The sequence below is a fragment of the Citrus sinensis genome, chromosome 6, assembly GCF_022201045.2.
Source record: "Citrus sinensis cultivar Valencia sweet orange chromosome 6, DVS_A1.0, whole genome shotgun sequence".
Lineage (NCBI taxonomy): Eukaryota > Viridiplantae > Streptophyta > Magnoliopsida > Sapindales > Rutaceae > Citrus > Citrus sinensis.
This window is the reverse complement of record NC_068561.1, coordinates 4764434-4777715: the sequence shown is the minus strand read 5'-3', so window position 1 is coordinate 4777715 and position 13282 is coordinate 4764434. Positions and strand designations below refer to the sequence as shown.

At 31.8% G+C, this 13282-nt stretch overlaps 1 protein-coding gene, 1 long non-coding RNA gene and 1 other non-coding gene across 3 annotated transcripts; 1 reads left to right on the top strand and 2 right to left on the bottom strand.

The window, feature by feature from the left end:
- Positions 1–532: 532 nt before the first annotated feature.
- Positions 533–7442, bottom strand: LOC127902961 (uncharacterized). Its single transcript, XM_052443090.1, has 2 exons — positions 2170–7442; positions 533–799 (listed from the first exon to the last, which is right to left on the bottom strand). Exon 1 carries the CDS (start codon positions 5710–5712, stop codon positions 4657–4659), a length of 1056 nt encoding a protein of 351 aa, XP_052299050.1. The 5' UTR covers positions 5713–7442; the 3' UTR covers positions 533–799; positions 2170–4656.
- On the top strand, positions 5780–5888 carry LOC127903598 (small nucleolar RNA R71). Its single transcript, XR_008056307.1, has one exon. It is a non-coding gene; the product is annotated as a small nucleolar RNA R71 (small nucleolar RNA).
- Positions 7443–9985: 2543 nt separating the features above from the next.
- Positions 9986–11794, bottom strand: LOC127903060 (uncharacterized). Its single transcript, XR_008055825.1, has 3 exons — positions 11758–11794; positions 10903–10966; positions 9986–10161 (listed from the first exon to the last, which is right to left on the bottom strand). It is a non-coding gene; the product is annotated as an uncharacterized LOC127903060 (long non-coding RNA).
- Between the last annotated feature and the right edge of the window lie 1488 nt (positions 11795–13282).

Here is a 13282-nt window from a genome sequence, read left to right as displayed (position 1 = left end):
AGGGTCTTTTTGAGTCAGATTCCCAAGACTAAATTGTGCACTTTCTTTTTGGAATAGTATCCACAAATTATGAATCTCACGTTGCACAAATCCGCTTCGATGCGTCTCAAGAGATCGTAAAATATCATCCAACGATTCTTTACTCATGCCATCTTTAACGAATTTAATTTTATCTTCACGAGTATCAGAAACCATTCCTAAAGATTTACAATCCGGCTGATTGCAATTAAGTCGTACACAGTTATGACATTTTGAGCCATGTCTTTTAACTCTCCTTTTCTTAGCAAATGTGCTTTTACCAAAACCAGGCATGAAAGAAACAAATGGATCAGAAAACTCACCTGCTAATCGGACATTTGATTCAATTAACCAACGAATGTCAGAATGAATGCCATTGATCATTAACAAATGCAGTCGTTCACAACGAGCTTTGTAAATTTTCCTAAGGGTATTCTAAGGGAGAGAGGGAAAATGCTTATACAGTTTATGTTGTATTTCTTTCATGTTTGATTTTGGGGTTTCAGTTATTGTGGGAAACTGAAGATACCGACTTAAAAAGTCACAGAGTACCGTTATCCACCATTTATATGGGAAAATAAATCAAAACACACCAAAATCAAATCAAACGTGAAAGCGAGCAAAAAGAAACACACAATATAAAAGGAAAATGAACTTACATTCGTCCTCTTATTGAATTAACCTCAAGCTCCAATTGATATTCATATATACTTCTCTCCACTGCTATAAGTTGGCTTTCTAGCTCCTCAACATAGGACACAAATTCTGGTGGTTGCAGATCCTAAAGTGGATGTGATTTACAGCTTCGTATCAGGCTTTTTAAGTGAAATTTTATATGGAGAAATCTTCTAAGATGTGTGAACAAAAACTTTCTCATTGAGATACTCATGATGTATAATGAAAATTGATGAGAGAAAGTACAACTGTCAAACAAACACGTTTACACAAGAAAAATAATGCTAAAAAAAATATATGTACAGGGCATCAATCAAGAGAAAAAAAATCAAATAATGAAATGACAAAATAACAGAAAAAAAATTAAATAATTAAAGACTTAATCAAAAACTGGTGGATCACCCAAATTAATTTCGGTGTCCTCGTCACGTGGCTGATGTTCCAAATATGGTTTTAATCTTTGACCATTAACTTTAAATGTGACATCGTTATCTGGATTCTCAATTTCTATGGCACCATATGAATATACATTTTTTACAACAAATGGCCCACTCCATTTTGACTTTAACTTCCCTGGAAATAAATAAAGACGAGAATTATAAAGCAACATTTTTTGACCAATCTCAAATGTTTTTCGAAAAATTCTTTTATCATGAAATGCTTTTGTTCTTGCCTTAATAATTCTTGAATTTTCATATGCATCATTCCTTAATTCTTCAAGTTCATTCAATTGTAATTTTCGCACATTACCAGCATCATTCAAATTTGAATTAAAAGCGTTAATAACCCAAAGTGATTTATGTTCAAGTTCAACAGGTAAATGACAAGGTTTACCATAAACTAACCAATAGGGTAACATTCCTAATAATGTTTTAAATGCAATACGGTAAGCCCAAAGAGACCAATCTTTTCGATTTGGGTTAACCATTTTTTCCAAAATTTCCTATTTGCTAATTCAACTTGACCATTTGTTGGAGGATAATAAGGGGTAGCAACTTTATGTGTAATTCCATATTTCTTCATTAAAGAGTCAAATGACTTATTACAAAAATGCTTACCTCCATCACTGATAATGGCTCGAGTGATTCCAAATCGACTTAAAATGTTTTCTCTTAAAAATTTAACCACAGTTTTGCTATCATTATTTCGACAAGAAATTGATTCAATCCATTTTGAGACATAATCAACTGTAACTAATATATACACAAATCCAAAAGATGATAGAAACGGACCTATGAAATCAATTCCCCAATAGTCAAATATTTCAATTTCAAGTATGGGATTTAAGGGCATCATGTTTCTTTTTGTAATTGATCCCAATTTTTGACATTTTTCACAAGTTTTGCAAAATTCATACGTGTCTTTGAATATGGTAGGCCAATAAAATTCACATTGCAAAATTTTAGCAGTAGTTTTTCTTGAAGAAAAGTGTTCACCATATGCTTCATAACGACAAAAATTAATGACACTACTTACCTCATTATTAGGAATACATCGCCGAAAATTTTGATCTGGGCAATATTTGAGCAAGTAAGGGTCATCCCAATAAAATTTCTTTACTTCAACAAAAAATTTCTTCTTCTCTTGAGCATTCCATTACAAAGGCATTTTACCTGTAACAAGGAAATTAACAATGTTAGCATACCATGGCATTGAAGTAACAGAAAATAAAAATTCATCAGGAAAAGAATCATTGATGGGTGTTATATTAGTGCAGAATTCGGATGTGAGTCTTGATAGATGATCAGCAACGACATTTTCAGCACCCTTTTTATCTTTGATGGTAAGGTCAAATTCTTGAAGTAACAAAATCCAACGAATTAGTCTCGGTTTGGCATCCTGTTTACTCATCAAAATCTCACAACAGCGTGGTCAGTAAACACTACAGATTTAGAGCCAAGCAAATATGAACGGAATTTGTTTAATGCAAATACCACAACAAGTAATTCTTTTTCAGTTGTAGAATAATTCATTTGAGTACTATCCAAAGTCGTACTATCCAAAGTCTTACTCACAAAATAACATAAAACAGCACCAACAGCAAAATCACTTGCATCACACATTAATTCAAAGGGCAAACACCAGTCATGAGATTGCATAATAAGTGAAGATGTTAAAAGATAAATTATTTTCTCAAAAGATTTTGGTAATCATCATTCCATTCAAACAGTGCATCTTTTAATAAGAGTTTACAAAGTGGTTTAGATATGGCACTAAAGTTTTTTATAAACCTCCTATAAAATCTTGCATGTCCTAAAAAGGATCGTACATCTCTAACTGCTTTTGGTTGTGGCAATTTAGATATGACTTCGATTTTTGCTTTGTCAACTTCAATTCCTTTAACAGAAACAACATGACCAAAAATAATTCCAGAAGTAACCATGTAGTGATATTTTTTCCAATTCAACACGAGTTCTTTTTCAACACATCTTCTTAAAACTTTCTCCAAATTATCAAGGCAATCATCAAAAGAATTCCCAAACACAGTTACATCATCCATAAAGACCTCTAAACAATGTTCAACCATATCACAAAAAATGCTTAACATATATCTTTGAAATATTGAAGGAGCATTACAAAGCCCAAATGACATTCTTTAAAATGCAAATGTTCCAAAAGGACATGTAAATGTGGTCTTTTCTTGGTCCTCAAGTGTTATAGGAATTTGATAATAACCTGAATATCCATCTAAAAAACATTAATAGGGATGTCATGCTACTCTTTCTAAGATTTGGTCAAGGAATGGTAATGGAAAATGGTCTTTTCTAGTGGCTTCATTTAACTTTCTATAATCAATGAACATGCGCCAACTAGATGTAATTCATGTTAGAATTAATTCACCTTTTTTATTTTTAACAACAGTGATCCCATATTTTTTAGGACTATTTGTGTAGGACTTACCCACTTACTATCATAAATATGGTAGATAATTCTCACATCAAGCAATTTAAAAACTTCTATTTTGACTACCTCTTTCATGTGTGGGTTTAATATTCTTTGAGGTTGTTGACATGTTTCAGCATTTTCTTCTAAATTAATTCTATGTGTGCATATTAACGGATTAATGTCTTTAATATCATTTAAAGTCCATCCAATTACATTTTTATGCTTTTTAAGAACAGTTAGTAACTTTCCTTCTTGGTCGCTTGTTAAAGTAGAAGAAATTACAACAGGATAAGTTTGTTCTTCTCCAAGAAAAGCATACTTCAATACTTCAGGCAAACGTTTCAATTCCAGTTTAGGTGCTTCTTGTTGTTATATCTTTTTAATACTTCCAAGCTCCTCAAATTTTGGCTCGTCATCATAATTTTGTGAAGTCTGCACGGAATCAAGCAACGAATTTATATTAAAAATATCAAGTTCAAGTTGCTTATTTGACTCAATTGAATTAACTAAACAAATATCAGAGAGTTCAGAAAAAACCCCTTTTTGAATATTTTCCTCAATACAAGATTCAAACAATTCTTTTTGCTCATCAGTATCATCTTCATTCTCATTTTCTTCATTAGATTGCCTGCACATGTTGAAAACATTCAATTCCAAAGTCATATTCCCAAAAGATAAATTCATTAAACCATTCCTACAATTAATCAAAGCATTAGTAGTTGCTAAAAATGGTTGACCTAAAATTACAGGAATTGGTTTGTAATTATTCACAACAGGTTCGGTTTCCAAGACAATAAAATCCACAGGGTATATGAATTTATCAACTTGTACTAAAACATCTTCCACTATTTCTTTTGGTACTTTAACTGATCTATCGGCAAGCAAAAGTATAGTTGAAGTTGATTTTAACTCACCAAGATTAAGTTGAAGATAAACTGAATATGAAAGTAAATTAACACTAGCACCAAGATCTAATAAAGCATGCTCAATTCTGTGATCACCAATAATACAAGAAATAGTAGGACAACCAGGATCTTTATATTTCAACTTATTATTAGTAGACAGAATTGTACTTACCTATTCGGCCATGAAAGCACTCTTTCTTACCTTTAATTTCCTCTTAACAATGCACAAGTCCTTTAAAATTTTGGCATATGAATGTACCTGCTTGATTGCATCTAATAGAGGAATGTTAACTTTCACTTGCTTAAAGATTTCATAAATTTCAGAAGAGTGGTTTGATTTCCTTGGTTTATTCAATGCATGCGGAAATGGTGGTTCAGGTGTAACACTAGTTATTTCTTCACTAGGTGTATGTTTATTTAGTCCTTCCTTACCCTTTGAATTTTCATCATTTTCACAAGCTTCAGGCATAGGTCTATCAACAACCTTACCACTACGAAGAGTTATAACTGACTTGACTTGGTCTGTGGGTAAATTTTGTTGAATCTTAGGATTTGGTTGTGGTTGGGCTGGAAAGTTTCTTTTTTCTTGAATTGTGAGTGCAGAAGCAATTTTAGCAAGAGTATCTTTCAAATCAGAAAAAGTTTGTGCATTTTGATTGTTAATAACATCTTGCTTTCTGATGAATGAATGCATTGTGTCTTCCAGATTTGTCCATGGTGGTGGTGCATAAGGCTGAGCATTTTGGAAATTTTGTGGAGGTGGTGCTTGTGAAGATTGTGCATTATTATTATTCCTCCAATTGAAATTCGGATGATTTCTCCAACCAGGATTATAAGTCTGTGAATATGGGTTTGGTTTATTAAAAGTGTTAATGACATTAGCTTGATCATTTAGACATTCTTTAAGTGCAGGCAGAGTAGGACAATCTTGAGTGAAATGATCATTTGATCTACATATGGTACATGCAATTTCTTGAATAGATTTTACTTGATCAGTTTTTTTATGCTCCAAAGCTTCAACCTTCCTAACTAGGGATGCAAATTTTGCTTGTAAATCATGATCTTCCCTAAGGTTATGGATTCCTCCACTAGATGGAGATGGTTGTTGCTTATTTGTCAATTCAAAAGTTCCAACAGTATCCCAATGTTGTGCATTTTTAGCTAATTGGTCAAGGTAATCTAGTGCATCCTCAGGATTTTTATCCCAAAATTCACCATTACACATCATTTCAACAACCTGTCTACTTTGGGGTATTAAGCCCTCGTAGAAGTAAGTGACCAATCGCCAAGTTTCAAAACCATGATGTGGACATATGTTAAGCAACTCTTTAAACCTATCCCAATATTGGTATAATGTTTCTCCATTTTTTTGAGTGAAAGAAGTGATTTGCCTTTTAAAAGAATTTGTTCTATGAGGTGGAAAGAATTTTTTTCAAAAATTGTTCTTGCATGTTATTCCAAGTTCTTACTGATCCAGATCTAAGGTTTTGTAGTCAAGTTTTAGCTTTATCTTTTAATGAAAAAGGAAAAAGCTTTAATCTAATTATGTTCATGCAACAATTTTGGTCTGTGTATGTATTACAAACTTCCTCAAAATCTCTTAGATGAAAGTATGGATTCTCAGATTCTAAACCATGAAATGTTAGTAAAAGATGGATAATACCTGATTTAAAGTTGAATCCAGATGCTTCTGGAGGGAATACTAGACACCACGGTGCTCCGGTTCTGGTTGGATTCATGTAGTCTCTCAGAGTTCTTGGTTGATTCTGATCATGCCCATGTTGAGAATGATTATCTCCTTGATTAATATGAGGATTAGGTTCGTGCACAAAGTTTTCGTCTTGGTTCTCATCCATAATTGGTGGTGGAAATTGAGATCTATGAATTAACCTGCTACTTAAAGATCGAGACCAACGTCTCATGCAATGGTTATGTTATAAAGATAATTCACACAAATTAATAACAAAATAAAAAAATTAAATAAAAATAAAAAAATAAAATATGCAAATAATATAAGTGTACAAAAGAAAATTAAAACTAAAATTAAATAACAATTTTGGTAGTTGAACCCACCAATAAAGCAAAAATAAAATAAAAATAAATGCAAAATAATAAAATAGCTAAAAAAATGGTAGTTGAACCCACCAATAAAAAAATAAAGCAAAAAAAAACAAAAAAAAATAAATATTGAAAATAAAATAAATATTGAAAATAAAATAACTGAAAATAAAAATTAAGAGTTAGTAGTTAGTTTGGTAGTTGAACCCACCAATAAAGCAAAAATAAATAAATAGATACGAAATAAAATAAATGCAGAAAATTAAATAAGTAAAATAAAAAAAAAGTTAGCAGTTAGCAGTTAGTGTGTTAAGAGTTAGTAGTTAGAGTTAATTTTTTCCAAATTAAGTCCAAAATAAGTCCAAATATGTCCAAAGTATATCCAAGATGTAAGTCCAAGTCTTGATTATTTTGAGGAATTTCGTCTAGGGAATCTATTGCCAATTATTTTTAATTTTATGGCCACACTGTAATTTTTAAAAGTTTAGAATTGAGCCATGTGGGATGAATGTGAAACTTCTGAAAGATGTTGGGGTCAAAACATAATTATGAGAAAAATGAGCTAGAAACGAGAATTGTTGGGCTGAAACTAGAATTATGAAAGATGTGGGGATAAAAGAAAATTTAAGAAAAGGAAAAGGGGGCAAACGAAAATTTACATATAAGAGAAATAAAAAATCGGAAAAACAAACCAAATAAAAACTTTTCCCAGGCAACGGCGCCAAAAACTTGATACAATTTAAAAGTAATTTTAAACTCGCAAGTATAAGAGTGTCTTGTTGTATTATAGCTCTGTGAGTCCGAGGTCGATCCACAGAGAAAAGATTTAATATGTTTATTTTATTTTATCTAAAAATTGAAATTAAAACTTGAATATAAATAACTTAATTTAAATGAAACTATGAAATCAAACTAGTTAGGATTATGGATCCACTCTTAGAAGTAAATAAAACTTAATAAATTCTTTTTGCCATTTTTTTTAGATTTATTACCCAAAAGATTAATTATATAAATTATTATTATTTCCCTTTAATTTTATGATGGATTAAGTATTTATTGTGCCAAAATTCAATAAGTCAAAATACCATTTCACCATACCTTATATTAAGATCTTAAGAATTTATTGTGCCAAATTCATTTGTTTATCTACAATAAATCAAAATTTCAAAATATAAAATATGTATAAAATTAAATAGAAAATAATTTAATTTATAAAATTAAAAATAGAATTTGATTAAATCATATTTATTTCCTTAGAGTTTTACCTTCCCCTAACTAATAATATTAAGTTAAGCAAAACTGAAATAAAAAGAAATATTAAAATTGAATTACTTATAATTAAAAGTAATAAAAACAACTAAAATTGAAAATAAAACTAATTTTATTTATAAAATAATTATACAAAATATTAAAAACACACCTGAAAATCAAGATTACAGGGAAATGGAGAGAATTTGAGAAGAAGAGAGTTGTAGAGAGATGATTAAAAACATATAAATGAGGATTTATTTATAGAAAAATAAATTCATAATCCAGTGTTTTGCGGTCCATCATAAGCTTCAGGCATGTGCTCCTCACAACCATTAGATCAAGATCCAACGGTTGGTCAAACTTCAAAAGTCAACATTACATGTGGCATCATTTGACTCATCCGATTTGGCCAAAGAACGGTTGACATTTGGTGGGTTAATGGGTGGATCGGGTCGACCCGAATACAAATATTCGGATCCTACAACTTACTTCACCAACCATTGCCACGTGCCACAATCATGGCCGTTGAATCATGAATGGTTGAGATTTAGTCAAAATTGCTCTCATGCACTCATATCTATTGTAAGCTCATTTCATCATCTATTGAGTGCTCGGTCAACAGGAAAAGTCAATTTTTTTTACACAAGCCCAATTTTAAGCCGATCTTGACTGACCTTAAAGTTTTTCGGGCCTCCGGAATCCAAATTTGACCTCCGTTTATCTGTTTGAAGTCTCGAATTACGTAAAATTAATATTTTTCCTAATAAACACATAAAAATACACAATTAAATATATTTAAAACATAATTAATAATTCCTAATATATTACATAAACAAAAATATAAATTATAACAAAAGCATAAAATAACATATTATCGCTTGATAATTAAATAATTTTTAATAATAATCACTAGACATGAGCAACATGATATTCTTCAAAGCACCGAAAAGAAATAGACCACTTGAAAATGCACATGGACTTGCTATACCAAGTCTGCCTACTCCAAATACGTGAGTAATCTTCTTCAAAATGAAGCTTGATCAACAAATGTCGATTATCTAGTAAAGAAATCTGTGCACAACCTTTCAAACCCAAAGAAACAAAAAATTTTCGAATCAAATCCATAGATGGATGGCCAAATGAAAACTTACCAACAAGCGATAATTTGAAAGGCTCAGCCATGATCTGGATTTTTGCAGCAAAAAAGAGAACAATAGGTTCACCTCCAAATAATGAAACTGGCTTCATCGAAATTGAAGGGATTTGAGGGCCAAAATGAGCATTAACAAATGACATAAGAGGCTGTGAGACAACATTAGAGTTGAGGATAACTGCAGGATTAGTAACAGAGGCATATAAAGCTTTATCAAATGGGTGGGCATGGGCTTGGTTTTGGAGAGAATCATGAGTTTAGGCTTTATTTGATTACTTTAGGCTTAAAGAGGTAGGTCAAGATCATAGGGCTGGCCTGGTATTGTGTTTGGGTTTGGGCTTGGATTTGGGTTCCATGGAGGGATCAATTTTGTGTTTGTATTTGATTTTCTTGGGGGATTTGGCTTTGGGCTTGGAGAGTGGTGTTAAGGTCATAGGTTTGGGCTTGGTTTTATGTTTGGATTTGGCCTAAAGATGGTGGATTTGGACTAGGGCTTCGGGCGTTGTGACTGGGGTGCTTTGGTGAATGGATTCGACGTTGTATGTCAGTGACTAACGTTTGAACTGTTGTAGACAATGGAGGCTGAGGGGAGGCGGAGTAGGCAATTAAGGCAGCTGGGAGGTATCGTGGTGGTGCAAAGGTGGTTGATAGGAAATGGCTGGGATGGTCATGATGCCCCTAGCAGTGTCTAAAAGTTGGGCAACGAGGGAGTGGTCTGTGTTTTGTGGCAGCAGAGACATCATTGATGGCTGGTCTGTGTCGGAGTTAGTCAAGGGTGAAGGCTGCGGTAGGGGAGAGATGCCTATGGCGGTGAAAGATACAGTTGTGGCAACGAGATTGTTTGATGGAAAAAGACATAAAAAAGGCTTGCTGTTATGGGGTTGTTACAGCTGTGTTGGTGGCTGCCGTGTAACACCCCAAATCTAACACGTGCGAGCGCGTGAAGAAGGAGGTTACTCACAAATCGTAATCTTTACTCATAAATTTTCAAACTGAAATATCTCAAATTTTTATTCAAATAATTCCACAAATTCACCTATTATACACTAAATAGTCTCTCCCAAAAATAACAAAAGTCTCAAACTCCAAATTACAAGTTCATAATATAAATAAACTAAATAGAAACATAAGTTCATTCCTCTTCTTATTCAAATAGCAAACGGAAATGAAATCACTAACTCCAAAGCTAGACACACCTTTCAAACGGAACTTAATCTGCAAAAAATAATAATGAGGGGTGAGCCGTCAACTCTGTAAGTAAAACGATTCCTAACACACTAGGCCTATTGATAGCAAAAATATTGCAAGCCTTCTTTTATTTAAAACAGATATCATAATCTATAAATTTCATAAAACGATATATCATGATAAAATAACATAAATTCATTGTATCTCAGAATATCAAAAGCATTGTTACTTACGAAAGCAAATCATATATCACATTCACAGAAAACAAAAGGTTAGCTCATGTCATATAGTGTCACCTATAGTCCCGGTGACCTGGCCAAAAACAGAATCAGAATATCGTGTGCACACTTAAAACAAAAACCCAGTACTGGTCCATAGAGATATATCGTATATTACGATCAGAATCAAAATCAGAATCAGAATAACTATAGACAATGAGCCAAAACATTAGGAATCCCATACAATCATCAATAATTGAAATAAGACATGGGTACAAAACATTCGTATCAGATTCATAAAAGTTCATATCAATAATTTAGGCTTGCATAACATTTTAAAGATAAAATCATAAAAGGTAATAATTTACATATTAAAAAGCATTTATAAAATACTTTGTTAAAAAGAATTTAGGCTTTAAAACATTTACATAAAACTAATTTTGTTATGAAAATCCATTAATCTTCTAAGTAGTATAAAAATATTTTTACTTATAATAATAATATCAAAATACTTGTACATATTCAGTATACTAGAAATGAAGTTACTTACCTCGATAAAGGGATTTGAACTAACACACCTCTAAGCCTCTAAAAGTCCCAATCACCTCCAACACCTTAACAAATATAGGATATAACTATTAATAACTTATCCTAAGAGTCTGATTTGCTAATTCATACCCGTACTAGTCTAATTCTTAGAATTTTAACTCTTAATCTAAAACAAAATGACATAATATTCTGTAGAACCATTTTGGATATCCATGGGTACCTCATATAAACTTTCCAAGAGGATCCGATACCAAAAACATTTTCAAAACTATTTATTACTTGACAAATTCAAAACTATTTCATAGTACCTTAACCGAACAGAACGTATTCTGAGAATTTTATAAAATCATATACAAATAAGAAAATTATGAAATTAAAACTAGGAATACTAGACAAGTGTATCAACTCCTATATAAAATGTCAGAATGTTTAGAGTTCATTTAATAGTACAAATAAGTTTATGAATCTGATTTCCTTGCTGGAATCACAGTTTTCCAGTGTATTAGTGTCCTGTTCAAAAATCCATATAAAATTGAAAAAAAAAGTCAAATCTTATGAAACAAAATTTAATCAATAAGCTCTATATGTCTAGTTTTTAGAAATGTAAAGTTCTTAAGAAATATCATTAAGAAAATATATGTTTGAATTTAAGATACTCATATTGTCCAAACTTTGTCCAGTGTGCTTAATATGCCAATGGTTGATTATTAAAACCCACAATAAATCAAAACCCTAAACAAAACCTAAACACACCTTAAATCATGTATTATAATTTGTATCAATCTAAAATTATGCTAATATAAACCCTAAATAGAGTGATTGGAAATCTCATGGACAATAAGGAGAGTAAACTTACCAATTGCTTTGATTCTCTCCTAAACAATTGTTTTAATTCCTAGGTTGGATTGAAAATGAAAGGGGGTTAGGATATTTATAGGATTCCTTAAGGCTAATGGATGGCTAGGTTTTTGCCACTCTAACTCTTGATCAATGGTTGAAATTATTCTTCATAATACCTTACTAGTTTCTAGAATTCTTATCTATCTCTACAACTTCTCTTACATCATCACTTATGTCATAGATTATGTCATTATTATTTAGTCATTGCATCATCACTTATGTCATTACTTCTCTTAAAATTAAATATTATATATTATTAATATTATTTTAATACTTAAAGGGGCTTGCTAGCTCAAAATGAATTCTACTATATTTAGGTGAGAGAATTGAACCTTACAGCCGATCAGGGAAATGATCGCCTTCATGAAAAGGAGGTGTCAGTGGTGGTAAATCACCACCAACCGCCGTCAGTGGGTCCAAGGGCTGGATTTTACATCTAGACCGAGTACGTGGCTTATGGTTCAAACGTGCATGTGGTTGAGATGGTGGTTGCCTAGCCAAAGGAAGGTCACCAGTGGGGTGAGGGAAAGTCGACTGGTCACCTCCGCCGACGGGTAGTGGCGCCATGCCAGTGGCCAAAAGTTGTTCCTCCCTAATTCAAATAATTTAATAAATTAGTGCAAAATTACGTGACAAATGTCCCAATAAAATGTGTGAACAACATTAGAATGTGGTTAAAATTTCCTTTAGAAATAGTTATGCTCTAACTAATAAAATTGGGCCCTTGGTACTTTGATTAGGCGGCTTTCGTGCTTTCCCCTCATACAAGAAACGATGATGTACTACACCTGCACCATTGTAGAGTGGCTATTTGGGTCCATTGTTTTTTAAATTACATAAGATTATTGCTGGAATTATAATTAATATTATATGAGATTATTACTTGAGCTCATATTCTTTTTTTTTTAATTACATGAGAATATTATTTAAATTACAGTTCATATTACATGAGATTACTTTTGAAATTACATCATACTACTATTGATTAGATAATTATTGAGACTAACTTACATTAAATCTTACATAGCATTGCCCAAAATTTACCCCTTTGTAATATTTGAGGAATATCTACTCCACTCACATTTTGAAAAGGAAAAAACTATCTTCACTTAATTATTTTCCATAATTGAAGAAAAAATTAAATTCCCATAATGCTTTGTGAGGGCTCGAATTAGTGATGGGTTCTGACCAGTTGGTCAAAGATTGAGTTGTTCATTTGGGTCCACATTTTAAATGTGCCTTTGTGTTACATGTCTTAATATTTTGCATACATATTTTAAATATGCCTTTATATTACACGATTCACTTAGTATGTGATACGTAATAGATAGAGGCCTCGGCACCTTGCTTACTATTGAGGTCAGACAGTTATAATACTAAAATATTTGGTAAACGCTAATCGATATGATTTCACCTACAGTTTTATAATAAAAAACCTATCATATTATTATTATTATTGTCAAAATCATTGTTTATAAATC